This window comes from Crocuta crocuta, unplaced genomic scaffold (assembly GCF_008692635.1).
Source record: "Crocuta crocuta isolate KB4526 unplaced genomic scaffold, BGI_CrCroc_1.0 scaffold168, whole genome shotgun sequence".
In the NCBI taxonomy this organism is placed as follows: domain Eukaryota; kingdom Metazoa; phylum Chordata; class Mammalia; order Carnivora; family Hyaenidae; genus Crocuta; species Crocuta crocuta.
In genome coordinates this window covers 3,968,434-3,989,881 of record NW_027532591.1, presented here as the reverse complement: position 1 = coordinate 3,989,881, position 21,448 = coordinate 3,968,434, and the positions used below count along the sequence as shown (strand labels likewise).

Sequence of the window (21,448 nt, the reverse complement as noted above, 5' to 3'; positions counted from 1 at the left end):
GGAAATTAAAAAAGAAATTAAAAAATATACAGAAGCAAATGAAAATGAAAAAACAACAGTCCAAACCCTTTGGGATATAGCAAAAGCAATCCTAGGAGAAAAACACATTGCAATTCAGGCCTATCTCAAGAAGCAAGAAAGGTCCCAAATACACAACCTAACCTTACACCTAAAGGAGCTAGGAAGGCAACAGCAAAGAAAGCCCAAAGCCAGCAGAAGACTCAAACAGGAAACTCAAACAGGAAATAGAAAAATTTGAACAGACTCATAATCAGCAAAGAAATTAAATCAGTAATCAAAAATCTCACAACAAATAGTCGGCCCAGATAGCTTCCCAGGGGAATTCTACCAGACATTTAAAGAAGAGTTAATACCTATTCTTTTCAAACTGTTCCAAAAAAACAGAAACTGAAAGAAACCCTCCAGACTCATTCTATGAAGCCAGCATTACCTTGATTCCCAAACCAGACAAAGACCCCACTGAAAAGGAGAATTAGAGGCCAATATCCTTGATGAACATGGATGCAAAGATTCTCAAGAAGATACCAGCAAATCAAATTCAACAGTATTTTAGAAGAATTATTCACGATGATCAAGAGGGATTCATTCCTGGGCTGGTTCAGTATTTGCAAATCAATCAACGTGATACATCACATTAACAGAAGAAAGGGTAAGAACAATAGGATCCTGTTAATAGATGCAGGAAGAGCATCTGACAAAATATAGCATCTTTTCTTAATAAAAGCCCTCAAGAAAGTCGGGATAGAAAGAACATAACTTAACATCATAAAACTCATATATGAAAGGCCCACAGCTAATATCATCCTCAATAGGGAAAAATGAGAACTCACCCCCTGAGTGAGTTCCTGAGATCAGGAACATGATAGGGATGCCCACTCTCACCAAAGCTGTTTAACATAGTATTGGAAGTCAATCAGCAATCAGACAACAAAATGAAATAAAAGGTATTCAAACTGGCAAAGAAGTCAAATTTTCACTCTTTGCAGATGACATGATACTCTAAATGGAAAACCCTAAAGACTCCACCAAACAAACTGCTACAGCTGATACAGGAATTCAGCAAAGTCGAAGGATATAAGGTGAAGGGACAGAAATTTGTTGCATTTCTATACACCAATAATGAAACAACAGAAAGAGATATCAGGAAATCAATCCCATTTATAACTGCATCAAAAACCATAAAATACCTAAGAAAGAATAAACCTAACCAAAGAGGTAAAAGATCTAAATGCTGAAAACTATAGAAAGCTTATGAAAGAAATTGAAGACACAAAGAAATGGAAAAACATTCCATGCTCACGGATTGGAAGAACAAATACTGCTAAAATGTCAATACTACCCAAAGCAATCTACATATTCAATGCAATCCCAATCAAAATAGCACCAGCCTTCTTCACAGAGCTAAAATAAACATTTCTATGGAACCACAAAAGACCGCAAACAGCCCAAATAATATGGAAAAAGAAAACCCAAGCTGGAGGCATCACAATCCTGGACTTTAGCCTATATTACAAAGATGAAATTGTCAAGACACTATGATATTGGCACAAAAACAGACACAAAGGTCAATGGAATAGAGAACTCAAAAATGGACCAACAAATATATGATCAACTAATCTCTGACAAAGCAGGGAAGAGATGGAAAAAGCAATGGAAAAAGACAGTCTCTTTAGCAAATGGTCCTGGGAGAATTGGACAGCAACATGCTAAAGAAACAAACTGGATGTGAAGACTTTCTTACACGATATTCAAAAATGAAAATTCAAAATAGACAAAAGACCTAAAAGTGAGACAGGAAATCATCAAAATCCTACAGGAGAAAACAGGCAGCAATCTCTTTGACCTCAGCCACAGCAACTTCTTACTTGACATGTCTCCAAAGGCAAGGTAAATAAATGCAAAAAAGAACTATTGGGACCTCATCAAGATAAAAAGCTTCTGCACAGAGAAGGAAACAATTAACAAAACTAAAAGGCAACTGATGAAATGGGAGAAGATATTTGCAAATGACATATTGGATAACAGGTTAGTATCCAAAATCTATAAAGAACTTAACAAACTCAACACCCACAAAACAAATAATCCAGGGAAGAAATGGGCAGAAGGCATGAATAGACACTTTTCCAAAGAAGACATCCAGATGGCAAACAGACACATGAAAAAATGCTTAAAATCACTCATCATTAGGGAAATATAAATCAAAACCACAATGAGATACCATCTCACACCAGTCAGAGTAGCTAAAATTAACAACTCAAGAAACAACAGATGTTGGCAAGGATGTGAAGAAAGAGGAACCCTCTTGCACTGTTTGTGGGAATGCAAAATGGTGCAGCTTCCCTGGAAAAGAGTGTGGAGATTCCTTAAAATATTAAAAATAGAATTACCCTACAACCCAGCAATTGCACTACTAGGAATTTATCCAAATGATCCAAAGGATTCAAAAGGGCACACTCACCCCAATGTTTATAGCAGCACTATCAACAATAGCCAAATTATGGAAAAAGCCCAAATGTCCATCAACTGATGAGTGGATTAAGAGGATATGCAACATACTTACACACACACACACACACACACACACACATACACACACAATGGAACACTACTCAGCAATGAAAAAGAATGAAATATTGCCATTTGCAACAACGTGGATTTAGCTAAGTGAAATAAGTCAGAGGAAGACAGATATCATCTGAATTCCACAAATTCACTTGTGGAATTTGAGAAACTTAACAGATGATCATAGGGGAAGGTAGGAAAAATAAAATAAAAGCAGAGAGGGAAGTAAACCATAAGAGATTCTTAAATACAGAGAACAAACTGAGGGTTGATGGGGGGTAGAGCGTGGCAGGGGGGTGGAGAGTGGCGTGGGGGGTGGAGAAAATGGGTGATGGGCATTGAGGAGGGCACTTGCTGGATGGGCACTGGGTAATATATACATAAGTGATGAATCACTGGATTCTGCTCCTGAAGCCAAGACTACATCATATGTTAACTAACTTGAGAATAAAATTAAAGGAAAGAAGGAACCCCAGTCAATATCTTGATTTCAGCCTTGTGAGACCATAAGCAGAGAATGCTTCCGAAGTGTCTCATTTACAGAACTATGAGATAATAAACAGGTAATGGTGTGGGGTTTTTTTCCTTTTCAGGTAGAGGTTTTTTTAATCATGCTAAAAAACATATAAAATTTACCAATTCAAACATTTTAAGTGTTTAATTTAGTGTCATTAAGTATATTTATTCATACAATTGTGTGATCACCAACGTTCATCTCCAGAACTTTTTCATCTTCCCAATCTATAATACTCTAATTAAACACTAACTTCCCAATTTCCCTTCTCCCCCCAACCCTGGAAACTATCACTTTCCATAAATTTGACTACTCTAGGTACCTCATATAAGTAGAATCATACAGTATTATCTTTTTGTGACTGGCTAATTTCGCTTTAGTATAATGTCCTCAAAGTTCATCCATGCGTCAGAACTTCCTTCCTTTTTAAGACTACCATTTCACTGTATATACATATCACATTTTGTATATCCATTCGTCCACTGAATGAATACTGGGTTGCTTCTGCCTCTAGGCTACTGTGAGTAATGTTGCTATGAATATGGATGTACAAATACCTGCTTGAGTCTATTTTATATATATATATATGGAAAATATATACATATAAAAATCAGTATTATTTTTATAAGTTTATTTTTGAGAGAGAGAGAGAGAGAGAGACAGAATGTAAGCAGGGAAGGAGCAGAGAGAGAGGGAGACACAAAATCCGAAGCAGGTTCCAGTCTCCAAGCTGTCAGCACAGAGCCCGATGTGGGGTTCAAACTAATGAACTGTGAGATCATGACCTGAGCCAAAGTTGGACACTTAACTGACTGAGCCACCCAGGAACCCCTAAATCAGTATCATTTTAAGTCAATTCACTATCTTGAAAACTGGGTGAGCAAAGGGAAATAATCAAGCATATATCCTGTTTACTTGATCTGTAGCACTGGGTAACCAAATACATGAAGAGAACTATCTCCTTATAAAATTATTTCTAATAAAAATAAAAACAAAATGGTGAAATATCACAATTTTGCAACCCCAAAATGAGTTAATGAATCTAGGTACTGAGCATCAGTAGCTGCTAATATCAATAATGAGCAAAAACCAGACATTACATATCACTTGCTAAAAGAACACACCACCACCTATAGTCTTACCAAAGGGATCAAACCTGAGTCTGATCTAGTCTCTGCATCCACTTGCTAATTTATAGGAAAAGCAGAGGGCAGAGGAGTATGCAGAATTACAGCTATGTGCAATAAGTAAAATCCACACTATGGAAAACTACAGGTAGAAGGGTCTGGATTCTTCAATAGATAAATTACAAGCAAAAGTTATCAAGTTAAAAAGAAGGCCAAGACAAAAGTATAGAATTTAGGAATGTAAATCCAAGAAGTGATTACTATAATAGTGGTTACATTAAGAGACAGGGAGAGGCCTATAATTTAAATGGGTCACATAAAGAGGCTTCCAGGATACTTGCCAAAATTCTATTTCTTAACCTGGGTAGTAGTCACAAAGGTTAATAATTAAGCTACATTTCAAAGGAAAAAATAGTGCTTTAAATGTAACAATGAGACATTGGTCCAAATTCAGATTGAATTCAACTGAAGAGCTGTCTCAAAACAACTCTGCCAAAGTCTCTCTACTTAGCTATCTCAAGCCAAGAAAGCAGTTAATACCAGACTGTGCAGTGACTAAGGTCAATAACAGTGCTTAGAAAAGCAATAAAACCAAGGCGACAAAAGAGAACCCAGTGGAAAGAAAAAAACAGTGAAGAGTATCATAATCAAAGTTTAAAAAGCCTTTATGCTATCACATATACATCATCTGCTCAGAACAAGCCTATCTCATTTCCATCCTGCAAACTTACCATACTTATGTCTATCTCTGCAGATCCCCACCCCACCCCTCCAACCCCCGCTTAGATTTTGTTTCTGGATTCCGATACAAGATGTCAACATAGGACGATCCTGAACTCACTTCCTCCCACAAACATACCAAGTCAAAAGTTGTATGTGGAATAATTTCCTCTTTCAAAAATCTTAAATGCTGGCTGAGTGACAAACAACACATCCAGTAAATGAGATGAAACCACATCAAAGTGTGTAGGAGAGGCCTCGACAAAAATCTTACCATAAACCATACTCTAGGTACTACATCCCATAACCAGGAAAGAACTCAAAGCCTGGAGCTTCTCCTTGAGGAGCAAAGGCTTCAGACCTCACAGTGGGCATCCTAACTTTTAAGATATACACTTGAGAGACAAAACATCTTTGAAAATTAACTGGGGCTTCCATTTGGAGACCCACAAGACTCCAGCAAGCAGGGAAACTGCTCTTAAAGGGTTCAAGTGCTCTGATTCACCCACCCCAAGGCCCAGCTCACAGATAGCTGATCACACCCAGACTTAAAGTGAAGGAGGCTCACCTGCTAATATTAAAGCATCAGCCTAACAGGGCAGGCATCTAATTTAACACACACATCTAAAAGCCTCTTGGAATACTATACATAGATAGAAACTGGTAGATACCATTTTCACACTCTCCCTTTGCTATGCTGAAGGACACTAGTATCTCTTGGAAGGGAGCTTCATGTGTCTGGTGCCCAATTTTGGGAGCTACTGCCTAGGAGATGCCTCTTGATCTTGAGACCAGGGGAGCTTGCATTCCTGGTCCCACAGGACTGTAATAATTGGTGCCACCCACAAAGGAGAGTATACTTGTCTGGTGCCCTGATTTTTGTAATTGCTACCAGGGGACCCTCTATATCACCTTACTTTGGTAACCAGTGGGGCTTACACTTGTGGGTCCCACAGTCTGTAACCAACAGAGAAAAAATTCTTAAATGGCTACCACCCGAGTACAAGAGGCAACAGATCCAGGAACTCAGTTTTTCTGTGAAGTAAACTAGCTACACATCAGGACTATAGCCTGAGGGGCTTCTAATTAAACATGCATCTCGGGCCTTGGTGGGGGTGGGTGCTACCTTCACATTCACCCTCTGCCGCACTCCAGAGGACCACTACCTTCTGCACAAAAGCTTTACACATGTCTGGTGCCCTGGTTTCTATGCCTGAAGTCCCAGATTTTCTGGCTACTGCCCAAAGAATGTCCCTAATCACCTGGCTCTAGTGGCCAGGGTGGGTAGCACTTCTGGGTCCCACAAGACTGTGGTAATAGAAGAGATGGTTCTTGGCAGGCTACAACTACACAAACAGCAGATTACAGCACATTCCCCAGTCTTTCTGTGAAAGGGGCCCCTTTGCTCACCCAGTAGCCTTGGTTTGAGGGGCAGACTTCACATTTGGCACATAATATTTAATGACCTATGGAGCTGTTCTCAAGAAACATGGGCTATGGACACCATCTTGGCCCTCTTCCTCTGCCTTGCTCGAGTTCACTGGTATCACCCAAAAAAGAACTCATACATGCATCTGCAGCCCCAATTTCTGTGTGACTGACATCCAGAGGATGCCTCTAGACGGGCTGGCTCTGATGGCCAGTAGGGCTTACATTTAGAGTCCCAAAGGTCTGTATATAATTGCATACTTTTGGGGGGGGGGTATTAATTTTTTTAATGTTTATTTATTTTTGAGAGACAGAGAGCGAGTCAGGAAGAGGAAGAAAGGGAGACACAGAATCCAAAGCAGGCTCCAGGCTCTGAGCTGTCAGCACAGAGCCCAACATGGGGCTTGAACTCATAAACCATGAGATCATGACCTGAGCTAAAGTCAGACACTTAACCAACTGAGCCACCCAGGTGTCCCTGTAATCACATACATTTAAAAGCTCAGACCTCAGAGTCTGCTTTCCAGTTTGAATATAGGTGCTAAGATCCTCCCCTTTGGGACACTGACAGGTCTTGGCACATCCTGAACTACTGGGAGCTGTTACAAATATAATAGGCTGCTTGGACAAGCATTAAGGTTCGAGAGACAACCAAGAGCTGAGGAAGGGCTGAATGACAAAGTTGCACCTCCTACACAAGACTCCTCCTTCAAGACCGGGAGAGGTGGGTGAGAGTCAAGCAAAATGAAGAAACAGAGGCATATGTTCCAAATGAAAGACCAAGATAAAAACCTCAGAAAAAAACCCTAGAAACAGAGACAACTAATTTACATGATTGAGAGTTCAAATTAATGGTCATGAGGATGCTCACCAAACTAGAGAGAAGAATGGATAAACATAGTGAGAACTTCGAGAAATAGAAAATATGAAAAAGTACAAAACAGAAGTCCCAGAACTGAATACACTAACTGAACTCAAAAATATATTTGAGGGGTGTCTCAGTGGCCCAGTTGGTTAAGCATCCAACTCTTGATCTCAGCTCAGGTCTTGATCTCAGGGTGGTGAGTTCAAGCCCCACACTGGGCTCCACACTAGACACAGAGACTACTTAAAAACAAACAAACAAACAAACAAAAAAAACACTAAAAGGGTTCAACAGCAGATTAAATGAAGCAGAAGAAAAGATCAGCCAACTTGAAGACAAAGCAGTGGAATTCACCCAAGCAGAATAGCAAAAGGATGGGGAAAAATAAAAAAGGAAGACAGTTTAAGGGATGTATGAGACAACAACAAATAAACTAACATTCGCATCACAGGGTTCTCAGAAAAGCAAGAGAAAGGGGTAGGAGTCTTATTTGAAGAAATAGTGGTTGAAAATTTCCCTACCCTGGGGAAAGAAACAGACATCCAGGTCCAGGAAGTACAGAGAATCCCCATTAAGATGAACCCAAAGATATCCACACCAAGACACATTATAATTAAAATGTCAGGAGAACCTGAGTGGTTCAGTCAGTTAAGTGTCCAACTTTTGGTTTCAGCTCAGGTCATGATCTCACAGTTTGTGGGTTCAAGCCCTGCACCAGGCTCCACACTGCTGGGGTGGAGCCTGCTTGGGATTCTCTCTTCCTCTCTTTCTGCCCCTCCCCTGCTTGCATGCATGCTGTCTCTGAATAAATAAATAAACTTTTAAAAATAAATAAATATCAGAAGTTAAAGAGAGAATCTTAAAAAAAAAAAAACTTGTGATATACAAGAGAACTCATGTAAGATTTTTCAGCAGAAACTTCACAGGTCAGAAGAGAGTAAATGTTATATTCAAAGTGCTGAAAGAAAAAACTTCCAACCAAGAATACTGTAGTCAGCAAAGTTATCGTTCAAAAGTTAAGGAGAGAGAGAAAGTTTTCCAGACAGGTACAAGATAAAGGAGTTCATCACCACTACACTGGCCTTTTAAGAAATGTTAAAATGACATCTTTGAGCTAAAAAGAAAAGGCACTATCTAATAACCAGAAAACATATGGAAGTAAAAAACTCACCGGTAAGGCTAATATATAGTAAAGGTGAGAGAATAACCATTTTTAAAGCTGGTATAAAGGTTAAAAGACAAAAATAGTAAAACCAACTATAACTACAATAATTAGTTAAGGGATACACAAAATAAAAAGATGTAAATATGACATCAAAAACATAAAACATGGTGGGGGGATAACAAAAATATAGAGTTTTTATAAGTTGTTAGTAACATAACATATACTGTTATACATAAAGGCTGTTATTTGTGAATCTCATGGCAACTGCAAAGCAAAAACCTATAATGAAAAAGGAATCTAAACATAATACTAAAGAAGGACATGAAACTACAAGGGTAGAGAACAACAGAAGAAAAAAGAACAGAGAGGAACTACAAAGACAACCAGAAAACAAATAACAAAACGGCAATAAATACATACTTATCAATGATTACTTTAAATGTAAATGAACTAAATTCTCCAATCAAAAGACAGAGAATGGCTGAATGGATTAAACAAACAACTAGACTCTTTTATATGTCATCTGAAAGACATTTCAGATCAAAGGACACATGCAGAATGAAACTGAAGGGACAGAAAAAGATACTCTGTACAAATAAAAAAACAAAAGAAAACTGGTGTACCTATTCTTATATCAGACAAAACAGACTTTTAAACAAAGACCGTAATAAAAGACGAAGAATGGTACTGGATAATGATAAATGGGTCAATCCAACAACAAGATATAATGTTTGTAAATTTTTATGCACCCAACATAGCAGAACCAAAATATATAATAAAAATGTTAACAGACCTAAAGGAAGAAATTGATAACAAAACAATAATTGTAGGGGACTTCAATAACCTACTTTCATTAATGGATAGATCAACCAGACAGAAAATCAATCAATACAGAAGCACTGGCCTTAAAAGACACACTAGACCAAATGGACTTAATATATAAATACAGAACATTCCATTCAAAGCAGCAAACTAAACATTCTGCTTAAGTGCACACGCAACATTCTTCAGGATAGATCCCATTAGGCCACAAAACAAGTCTCAATACATTTAAGAGGACTGAAATCATATGAAGCATCTTCTCTGAACATAAGGGTATAAAACTAAAAATCAACCTGCAACACAGTGATTTATAACAAATATATTTGGCTATTCAGAAGACCAAAATTATTTCTCACATATATTTGATCTTCTTCCATAGTTTCTGACTCATAGCACCCAAAATCTTTGGAATTTCCTAGGTACTGAGAGTGATTAAAGTGTCTTTTCTTATGTTAATGAGGAAAACTTTAGAACCCACATAAGAAAGGAGGCTTGTTGCCAGGAGGACCAAGTATGTGATTACACAGTTGGAACTTTTAGTCCACCCCACCTCCAAGTATGGAGCGGAAAGGGAGGTTGGAGCCTGAATCATACTAAAGACTTAGTCAATCATGGGGCGCCTGGGTGGCTTAGTCGGTTAAGCGTCCGACTTTCGCTTAGGTCATGATCTCGCGGTTCGTGGGTTCGAGCCCCGCGTCGGGCTCTGTGCTGACTGCCAGCTCAGAGCCTGAAGCCTCTTTCAATCTGTGACTCCCTCTCTCTCTGACCCTCCCCTGCTCACGCTGTCTCTCTCTCTCTCTCTCCTAGAAATAAATAAAAATATTAAAAAAAAAAAAAAAAGACTTAGTCAATCATGACTATGCACTGAAACTTTCATAAAAACCCAAAAGGACTGGGTTCAGAGAGGTTCCAGGTTATTGAACACATGGAGATGGGAGACGGTGGCATGCCTAAAGAGGACACACTCCTTTACCCTTATCTTGTCTTAAAGCTCTTTATCTGGCTGCTGATTCATATCCTTTAGTAAACTGGCAAACATGTTTCCCTGAGTTCTGAGTTGCTCTAGAAAATTAATCAAACTTAAAGAGGAAGATGCTGGAACCTCCAACCTGCAGCTGGTCCGTCAAAACACAGGTAATGAAAACATAGGACTTACAATTGGTTATTTGAAGTAAAGGGTGGAGGGCGGGCTTACAGAACTGAACCCTTAACCTGTGAGCATTTTTCAGACACATCGATCAATGGAACAGAATAGAGAGCCCAGAAATAGACCCACACATCTCTAGTCAGTTAATTTATGACAGTGGAGCCAACAACATACAATGAGAAAAGAACAGTCTCTTCAATAAATGCTGCTGGGAAAACTAGACAACAAAATGCAAAAGAATGAAGGTGGACCATTTTCTTATACGGCACACAATTATTAACTCAAAATGGATTAAAGACTTGAACATAAGACCTGAAACCATAAAACTCAAGGTAAACATAGGTGGTAAGCTCCTTGACATTGTTCTAACTCCAAAAGCAGAGGCAAAAAGAGCAAAAATAAACAGGTGGCATGACATCAAACTAAAATCTTCTGCATTGCAAACGACATCATCAACAAAATGAGAAGGCAACTTATTAAATGGGAGAAATATTTGCAAATCACATACCCAATAAGAGGTTAATATCCACAATATATAAAGAACTCATACATTCAATAGCAAAAAAAACCCAAGCAACTCAATTTAAAAATGAGCAGAGGATGTGCCCATTTAAACACATTATTCCAAAGAAGACACAAGGTGGCCAACAAGCACATGAGAAGATGTTCAACATCACTGATTATCAGGGAAATGCAAGTCAAAAACATGAGATAGCACCTCACACCTATTAGAATGACTATTATCAAAAAGACAGAAATAACAAGTGTTGTAGAGAACATGGAGAAAAGGAAAGCTTGTACACTGTTGGTGGGAATGTAAATTGGTGCAGCCACTATGGAAAACAGTATGGTGGTTCTTCAAAAAATTAAATAGAACTACCATATATATGGTCATATATATGATCACATATATGATCCAGCCATTCTACTTCTGGGTATTTATTCAAAGAAAACAGATGAACAAATAAAACTCATGGATAGAGAGAACAGACCGGGCATCAGCGGGGAAGAGAGCTAGAAGGTACACAATAGGTGAAGGCAGTCAACTGTATGGTGGTAGATGGTAACAAGATTACTGTAATCACTTTGTAGTGTATACAAATATCAAATTATTATACTGTATACCTAAAATTAATTTAATGCTATAAATCAACTTTACCTCAATAAAAAAAAGAAAGAAAATGAAGGGAAATATCATAAATGTTTTTATGAAGCAACTAAAAAAAAAAAAGGACAAGAAGTAACAAGTGTCCATGAGGATATGGAGAAAACAGAACTCTCATGCAATGCTGGTAGAAATGTAAACTGGTGCAGCCGCTAAAGAAAAACAGTGTGAGGTGGCTCCAAAATTAAAGAGAGAACTACCACAGGACCCAGCAATTACACTTCTATGTATTTATCTGAAGAGCATCAAAATACTAATTTAAAAAGATGTATGCACCCCATGTTCACTGCAGCATTATTTGTAACAGCAAAGATATGAAAGCTACTTAAGTGTCCACTGATGGATGGATAAAGAAATTGTGTTATATATATTTCTTTATATATCTATCTTTATGTACACACACATACACACACTGGAGTATTATTCAGCCATTAAAAATGAATGAAATCTAGTCATTTGCAACATGAATTGACTGTGAGGCTGTTATACCAGGTGAAACAAGTCAGACAGAGAAAACCAAATGCTGTCTGATTTCTCTTACCTGTGGAAACCTAAAAAAACAATAACAACAAAACACACACCAAGTTCACAGATACAGAGAACAGTTGGTAGTTGCCAGAAGCCAGGGATGGGGTAGGAGAAAAGTTCACTGTTTGGGGGGTTTTTTAGTTTCAATAAATTGAATGAAAAAAAAAAAAAGAATTTGGTTTCTTTCTCATAGTTATTTCCCTTTCTTCAATTAGCTACTGCTAATAAAGACAATAATATGTTTACCAAACATATTCACATCTTCAAAAGTAAATATGCAGAGAAGAGATGGCAGAGAGAGCACAAGAGGAGCCTGAGGAAGCAAAGACTACTAGAAGCTGATTTACCCAGTAGTTATGTTAAAGGTAGGCTTACTAATAATGGAGTACTAGATATTGTATCCCCAATCAAGTACTTTTTCTTGCCTTTAGCAATCTGGATAATGATGGAAACTCCAGTAAGGTAGCCACTAGCCATATGTGGTTACTGGGCACCTGATATGCAGCTAGTCTGAACTGAGATACGCCATACGTGTAAAGGACACTGGATTATGAAGACTTAATATGAAAAAAATAATGTAAAATATCTCATTAATAATTTCTATTGATTACATGTTGAAATAATAACATTCTGGATATACTGGCCCAAACAAAATATATTATTAAAATTAACTTCACCTGTTTGTTTTTCCTTTTTAATGCGGTTACAACAAAATTTAAAGTTATATATGTGGCTCACATTATATTTCTACTAGATATCACTGCTACGTAGAACCTTATTAAACAGTACTGAATAGGAAAAACAAAGCAACTATAAGTGGGGATTTCCAGATTTATTTCTACTCTTTGCTCTACTACCAATACTACAACTCATTTGATTTCTAGCCCTTGTCTCTGACTGTAAAGTAGAGGTTAAAGAAATAAAAAATCAGTTGCTGCATTAAGTCATGAATATAACATTAAATCATTGACCAAAAACACTGAGTTCTGGCCCTGGTTCAGGCACTAGCAGTTACACCGGAGAAATTGTTTTTTTTCTGCCTGAGCCTTAGTTGCCCATCCCAACAATTAGTGAGAAAACGAAACTTAGACCTCCATGATCCATCAAATATCTTTTTGTCAAAATTGGTTTTCATAAAATGAATACTCACTCTGAGTCTAACACATCCTCTGCGAGAGCCTCTCATCATTTTGTCCTTGGACTAGAAGAAAAACAAAAACATTCGATGAATAAAAGATTAATATACTGTTTATAGAATCATCTGGGGATAAAGAGAAAAAAATTACAGTAGTAATATCCCTCCCTTCTCCCCATCCCCCTACAACCCCCAAAATCACTAAGGATAGGAATCAGCAGTTTCAAATGAATGTTTTAAAGCCGTGTTGAGAATGTTGGTGCACTGTTGGTGGAAATGTAAATTGGTGCACCCACTACAGAAAACAGTATGGAGGTTCCTCAAAAAACTAAAAATACAAATACCATATGATCCAGTAATTCCACTTCTGGGTATTTCTCCAAAGAAAACAAAAAAATTAATTTGTATACACACACACACACACACACACACACACACACACACAATGGCATGTTACTCAGCCATAACAAAGAATGAAATCTTACCATTTGTGACAACATGGATGGGCATATGGGGTATTATGCTAAGTGAAATAAGTCAAACAGAGAAAGATAAATACAATATAATTCCATTTATCTGTAAAAATCTAAAAAAAACAGACTGATAAATACAGAGAACTGGTGGTTGCCACAGGGGAGGAGGTAGGGGGATGGGCAAAATAGGTGAAGAGGATTAAGAGGTATAAACTTCCAGTTATAAAATAAGTAAATCATGGGGATGAAAAGCACAGCACAGAGAATTATAGTCAGTAATGTCATAATAACTTTGTATGTTGACAGATGGTAACTATACTTGTGGTGAGCAGTGAAATGTTGAATCACTAAGCAGTACAAATGAAACTAATATAATATTGAATATCAACCATAAAAAAATAAAATGAAAACCTTTTATAGTCTATATAAATAAACCTAATCATAGAACTTTATGGGTGCCTTTAATGTAGCATATATTACACTATAATTTTCATTCCTCCTCATGCCTCTTGACTCTCGCTCAGTGTTTCTCATATTTTAAAGAATTTGAGAAACACCTAGAAAGCTAAGAATCACCTAAAGGCTTAAGATTCATTCCCAGATGATTATGAGTCAGGAAGATAGAGGACCACAATTTGAGAAACATTGTTTTATCTCTTTTCGATTCCCCAAATAGGCCATATTTTTTTTGCCTCTGAGATTTCTCATCCAATGTTCCTCAGCTTGGAATATGCTTGACTCTAATTTTCTGCCTTTCTGTCACTCATCAAGCACCTTACCTTACCTCTGATTTGGATTCCTATCCTGGGCTCTGAGAGTCTCCTGTATGTTCCCCTGTCATGACGTGCACCACCCTGTGCTATAATGGCTAGTTTACTTGTCTCAGTCACTCACAAGACTGCATATTCCTTAGGAAGTAGGAATTGTATCTGACTTACGCTCCAGAACAGTGTCTGGCACACATTAGATGCTCAAAAAATATTTATTAATGAAATGTTGCTTACCTTTTAAGTCTCTCTTACTAGACTGAGCTGAGCAAAGGCTATATTCTGCATAATAAGCCTTATGTTGATATTCAATAAATATTCCTAAAATTAAATTTAGTCATGTGTAATAAAGTGAAACATCAAATAATCAAAGTTTTAGAAAGATTTAATACCTCCACAACTCGTATTTTTCTGTACTCCCCTATATGAGTGAGAAGTAAAAGAAGCCATATCATGAAATTATGTTTTAAAAAAAAATTGTTCCACTTTAAGCCACAGATGCCCTGCATCCAATGTACTGAGCCACAGGAAAACTTCCAGTTATGACTACACAGGATTTAATATACAGCATGGTTACTATAGTTAACAATACTATATTGCATACTTAAAAGTTACTAATAAAGCAGATCTTAAAAGTCCTCACCACACACACACACACACAAAAAGTTAACTATGTGAGGTGATAGATGATGTTAACTAACCTTACTGTAGTTATCATTTTGCAATATACACATATATCATATTATCACACTGTGTACCTTAAATTTATATAATGTTATAATCAATTATATCTCAATAAAGCTAGAAAAATAAGTATTTCTTGGGGATACCTGCATGTCTGTACATAAAAATCTGTTTTATCCTTTTCATTGCCTTCAGTACTTTCTATGAACATAGCCTATTTTTCTATCTTAAACTTATGAATGTAACAATATTTCAATGATAAATCAAAGTTGATTCTCTTCAAAAAAAAAAAAAGTACTGAGCCATAGGAATTCATGTTCAAAAAGGATTATTAAAGTATAGAAGACAGGGGTGCCTGGGTGGCTCAGTCGGTTAAGCATCCAACCTCGGCTCAGGTCATGTCCTAACAGTTCGTGAGTTCGAGCCCTGCATCGGGCTCTGTGCTGACAGCTCAGAGCCTGGAGCCTGCTTCAGATTCTGTGTCACCCTCCCTCTCTGCTCCTCCCCTGCTCACGCTCTCTCTAGCTCTCGCAATAAAAACATTAAAAAAATTTTTTAAGTATAGAAGATAGTCTTTTCTTATTCCACTTAAAATACAAGAAGGACTCATACATTTTATTAAAAACTTAAATACCAACTGCAGTTGTAAGAGTTTTTTGTGAACAAATACAGTTAGCAAAACACAGTTAACAAAAACATTCCCTAAACAAAAACCTTTACCATACCCTAGACTTATCTTCAAAAGTGTCAAGACAAACACAAAAAATAATAATTAGTTTGAAAATACTCAATGAGAAATAGAATACAACTCAAGGTAAGAACCAAAACATTCATCCTCAATTACTCTTCCACTTTTAAAATTATGGCTATAGTAAACAGGAAAAGGGTAAGACAGGCCCCAATGATGGTACCACTACTAGGGTTATGAATTAGAAAACACGGAAAGAAATAAGTGAAAATAATTAAATGTAACTAGAAAAACTAGTTAAACAAATGTAACTAGAAACAATCAGACAAATCCTGAATGTGAAATATCCTACAAAATAATTGATTGGCTTAGACTCTTTAAAATGTCCAAAAAAGGGGAACCTGGGTGGCTCTACTGGTTAGGCATCCAACTTCAGCTGAGGTCATGATCTCATGGTTTGTGGGTTTGAGCTCCATATTAGGATCTCTGTTGTCAACACAGAGCCTGCCGTCGGATCCTCTGTCCCCTTCTCTCTCTGCCCCTCCTACTCTTCCTCCCTCCTTCCTCTTTCTCTTTCAAAAATAAACATTAAAAATAAATAAAAAGTTAAAATGTCCAAAAAAAAAAAAGATCAGCATGTAAATAACTGCAATACAATGAAAAATAAATTACATGAATACAGGGACAAAGTGATGTGAACTACAGAAGGCTCCCTGCCATGGAAAAAGATCAGGGAAGGCAATACTGAAGTGACGAGATTTCAAGTTTCAATCTAGGACTTAAAAAAAAAAAAAAAGATTCTAATGAGAAGAGGAGGTAGCAAGAAAAGGGCAGTCCAGTCCAAGGAAACAACACCAGCAAAGGCACAGGTATAGAAAACTCTACACACAAACTATTCATAGGAGAGTAACAGATCCAAGCACAGAGTGCAGAGAGGAACAGGGAAAAAGACAAGACTGAAAAAGAGATTCCCCAATATCCATTTTCTCTTCTTCCTTTCAGTAATAAAACCCTCCACACCCCAAGTTTTAACTGAACACATGGCTCTCCTGTTGGATATTACACTTCCAGCCTCCCTTTCAGTTAGATATAGGCTATTGATCTATATATTGGCCAGTGGGCTATGAATGGAAGCAATGTCTGCAACACATTATGCCTTTATTTGTGTATGTAAGAGAGAAAAAGTGAGCACGAGTGGTTTAGAGGCAGAGGGAGGAGAGAATACCAAGTAGGCTCCATGCCCAGTGCAGAGCCCCACAGCAAGCTCGATCTTAGGACAGTGAGATCATGATGTGAGGTGAAATCAAGAGCCAGATGTGTAATCAGTTGAGCCAGCCAGGCGTCCTTACACTGTGCCTTTTTTTTTTTTTTTTTACATTGTGCCTTTAAAATAAAACAGCTTACAGGGCATCTGGCTGGCTCAGTCAGAAGAGCATGTGACTCTTGATCTTGGGGTCAGGAGTCTGACCCTTGTGTTGGGTGTTGAGGTTACTAAAAAACATACATAAATAAACTTAAAAAAAAGTATCTGCTTAAAAACACATTCTTTTCAAGTACACATGGTACATTCTCTAAGACAGACCAAATGGTAGGCCATAAAACAAGGTTCAATAAATTTATGAGGATGGAAACAATTCAAAGCATGTTCTTTGATCATCATGTGTTAAAAGCAGAGCTCAATAACAGAAGGAAATTTGGGAAATTCACAACTATGTGGAAATTAAATGATATACTCCTAAATAATGAATGGGTCAAAGAAAAAAATCGGAAGGGAAATTAGAAAATATTTGTGATATGAAAATGAAAACAACATACCAACATTTATAGGAGATAGTGAAAGCAGTTCTTAGTGAGAAAGTTCTAACTGTAAAAGCCTACATTACAAAAGAAAGATCTGAAATCAAGAACCTAACTTTTTACCTTAAATAATAACACAAAGTAGAGCGCTAAATCTAAAGCAAGCAGAAGAAAGGAAATGATAAAGATCACAGCAGAAATAAATGATTAGAAAACAGAAAAACAAAAAACTCAATGAAACCAAACATTGGTTCCTTGAAAAGATCAACAAAACGGACAATTTAGCTTTACTAACCAAGAAAAAAAGAGGACTAACATTATTAAAATCAGGAATAAAAGAGGAGACATTACTAACAACCTTAGAGAAACAAAAAGGATTCTGACTAAAGAAGACAAAAAAATCTGAATAGACCTATATAACAAGAGATGGAACTAGTAATCAAAACACTTATCAAAAAGAAAAGCCTTAGGTCCCGGTGGCTTCACTGATAAATTCTATCAAAGTTAAGGATCTAACAACCTTTCATACTCTTCCAAAATTTTAGAAGGAAAACTTTCCAACTTTTTCTATGACGCAAGTGTTATTCTGATACCAAAACCAGACAAAGATATCACAAGACCCAACACTTAACCGTGAATAAAGATGTAAAAATCCCCAGCAAAATACAAGCAAACCAAACCCAGCAACATGTAAAAAGGATTATACAGGATGATGATTATGGTCTAAATTTGTGTCCCCCACCCCTCAAATTCATATGTTGAAATCCTCATCCTCAAGATGATGGAATTAGCAAGTGGAGCCTTCGGAATCACCCTCATGAATGGGATTAGTGCCCTTATTTTTAAAAGCCTAGGAGAGCTCCCTTCCCCTTCCACAAGGTGAGGTTACAGTGGGAAAAAAAAAAAAAAAAAAAAAGGGCATCAAAGAAGCAGGTCCTCATCAGACACTGAATCTATAGTGCCTTGATCTTAGACATCCTAGCCTCCAGAACTATAAGAAAAAAATTTCTGTTGTTTATAATCTACCCAGTCCATGGTATTTTTGTTGTAGCAACCCAAAGATACTAACACAATGACCAAGCGGGATTCATTCCAGGAATGCAAGGCTGGGTCAACATATAAAAATCATAATATACCATATTAATAAAATAGACAAAAATCACATGATCATCTCAAAATCAGGAAAAGTACTTGACAAAATCCAACATTCTTTCATGATAAAATCACTCAACACTCTAGGAATGGAAAGTTACCTCTTCAACCTGATAAAAGGCATCTATGAAAACCCACAGCTAATATAATAATGAATGGTAATGGACTAAAAGCTTTACAACTAAGAACAGGAAGAAGACAAGGATATCCTCTCTCATCACTTCTATTCAACACTGTACTGCACTCTAGCTGGGAAAATTAGATAAGAAAAAGAAATAAAAGACATCCAGATTGGTAAGGAAGAAAAACTACTGGAAGATGACAGAACCTATATACAGAAAATCCTAAGAAATCCACCAAAAAAACTATTGGAGATAATAAATGAGTTCAGCAAATTTTCAGACCACAAGACCAATGTATAAAAACCAATTGTGCCTCTATACTCTCGGAACAAAATATCTAAAAATGAAACCAAAAAAAAAAAACAATTCCAGGGGTGCCTGGGTGACTCAGTCGGTTAAGCGTCTGACTTCAGCTCAGGTCATGAGGATCTCGCAGTTTCTGAGTTTGAGCCCCTCCATCAGGCTTTGCACCGACAGAGCAGAGCCTGCCTTGGATCCTCTGTCTCCCTCTCTCTCTGCCCCTCTTCGACTCACGTGCGCTCTCTCTCTCTCTCTCTCTCTCAAAAATAAACATTTAAAAATCCATTTATAATGTCAAAATATTAAAACACTTAGTAACAAATTTAATTTTTAGAAATACAAAGTTTATACAATAAAAACTGCAAAACACTGTTGAAAGAAGTTAGAGAACTAAATAAATGGAAAGACATCTCATGTTCATGGAATGGAAAACTTAATATTGTTACAACGGCAATACTCCCCAAATTGACAGATTTCATATAATCCCTTATCAAAATCCCAGCTGTCTTTTTGGCAAAAATTGACAAACTGATCCCAGAATAACCAAAACAATCTTCAATAAAACAAGTTGGAGAACTCACAATTCTCAATTTCAGAATAAAAAAAAAATCTACAGTAACAAACACAGTAATTAGAACAATGAAACAGAATGGAAAGTCTAGAAATAAACTCATATAGCTATGGTCAACTGATTTTTGACAAGGATGCCAAGACCATCTAATGGGGGAAAGAATAATTTTTCTGACAAAGAATACGGAGACAACTGGATATACCCCTTTGCAAAAGAATAAAGATGGACCCCTACCCTATACCATATAAAACCATTATACTTATTAATAATAAAGTAAAACTATGAAACTCTTAAAAGAAAACATAGGTATAATTCTTTGTAACCTTGGATTATGCAATGGTTTCTTAGTTATGACACCAAAGACACAAACAACAAAAGAAAAACAAATTGAACATCAAACTTAAAAAAAAAAAAAAACATTTATGCTTTTCAAAGGACACTATCAAGAAAGTGAAAAAACAAACCACAAAGTGGAAGAAAATATTTACAAATCATACATCTGGTAAGGGACTAGTATCTAGAATATATATATAAAAAAAAACTCTTACAATTCAACAATAAAGATAACCCATTTTAAAAATGAGTAAAGGATTTTGATACTTCTAAGAAAACCAGATTAACAAAATAACCTGCTGGTGATAAATGTTAAGAAAATAAAGCAGGGTGATGATCAGAAAGCTTGTACAAGGGGGAATGGGGTTCTACTTTAATGTAGATGGTTTGGGAAGCCAGAGGAGTTGATATCTACACTGAGATTTAAATGAGAAACAGCCATTCAAGTGAAGACTCTGGGGGGTAAGTTTCAGGCAGAAGGAACAGCAGGAAAGGATTCATTAGTAGGCTTGTTCTCCCATCTCAGCAAAGGCTATTTCAAATTTTCTCCATTCTCCCACCACACAGAGTCTCCCTCAGCACATTTCCACTTGGCTTTCTCACAGGCATTTCAAACTCAACATGTCTGAAACTAACTCATGATTTCTCTCTCAAATCCTATCTTTCATCCATCCAAAGTCCACCCCTCTACTTCTGTCTCCTAAAAATCTCTCAAATCCTTCTGTATAATTTCATCTCCAACTGTAACCACCCTAATCCAGACCTCCATAATCTGTCCCCAATGCTGCATCATGTTCTAACTCCTCTCTTCTCTAACTCCTCTCTACTCTTCCTCTGTTCTAATCTTTCTCCATATAGTAGCCAGAGGAATCTTTTCAAAACATAAATCTGAGCAGGTCACTACCTTGATTAAACCTAAAATAAACAAGAGGCATCTGGTTGGCTCAGTCAGTTAAGCCTCTGACTCTTGATTTTGGGTCACGTGATGATCTCATAGTTCAAGGGCGCAAGCCCCACACTGGACTCCATGCTGACAGTGTGGAGTCTGCTTGGGATTCTCTCTCTCTCCCCCTCTCTCACTGGCCTTCCCCAACTCACTGTGTGTGCTTTCTCTCTCTCAAAATAAATAATAAACTTTTAAAAAACAAACAAGCAAAAAAATATTTCAAGGCTCTACACTGCTCTTAAGATAAAAATCCAAATTTCTTAACTTATCCTCCTATAGAGACTCTGTTTGCCCTGGCCCCAGCCTACCTCTAAAGTCCCCATCATCCCTGCACCCCAGCCAAACTGACCTTTCATTACCTGAACCAGCCAAGTGCCTTCCTGCCTTAGGACTTTTATATAGATTGTTCCCATTGT

At 37.1% G+C, this 21,448-nt stretch overlaps 1 protein-coding gene across 3 annotated transcripts in view; it reads right to left on the bottom strand.

Moving 5' to 3' along the window:
- Nucleotides 1-21,448, bottom strand: part of OSBPL9 (oxysterol binding protein like 9) — a 176,829-nt gene that overhangs the window by 130,173 nt on the left and 25,208 nt on the right. For all 3 annotated transcript variants that reach the window (XM_077779835.1, XM_077779836.1, XM_077779837.1), the window contains exon 2: nucleotides 13,215-13,265. In XM_077779835.1, the coding sequence (XP_077635961.1) occupies nucleotides 13,215-13,265 (51 nt within the window). The remainder of the gene's footprint in view (nucleotides 1-13,214; nucleotides 13,266-21,448) is intronic.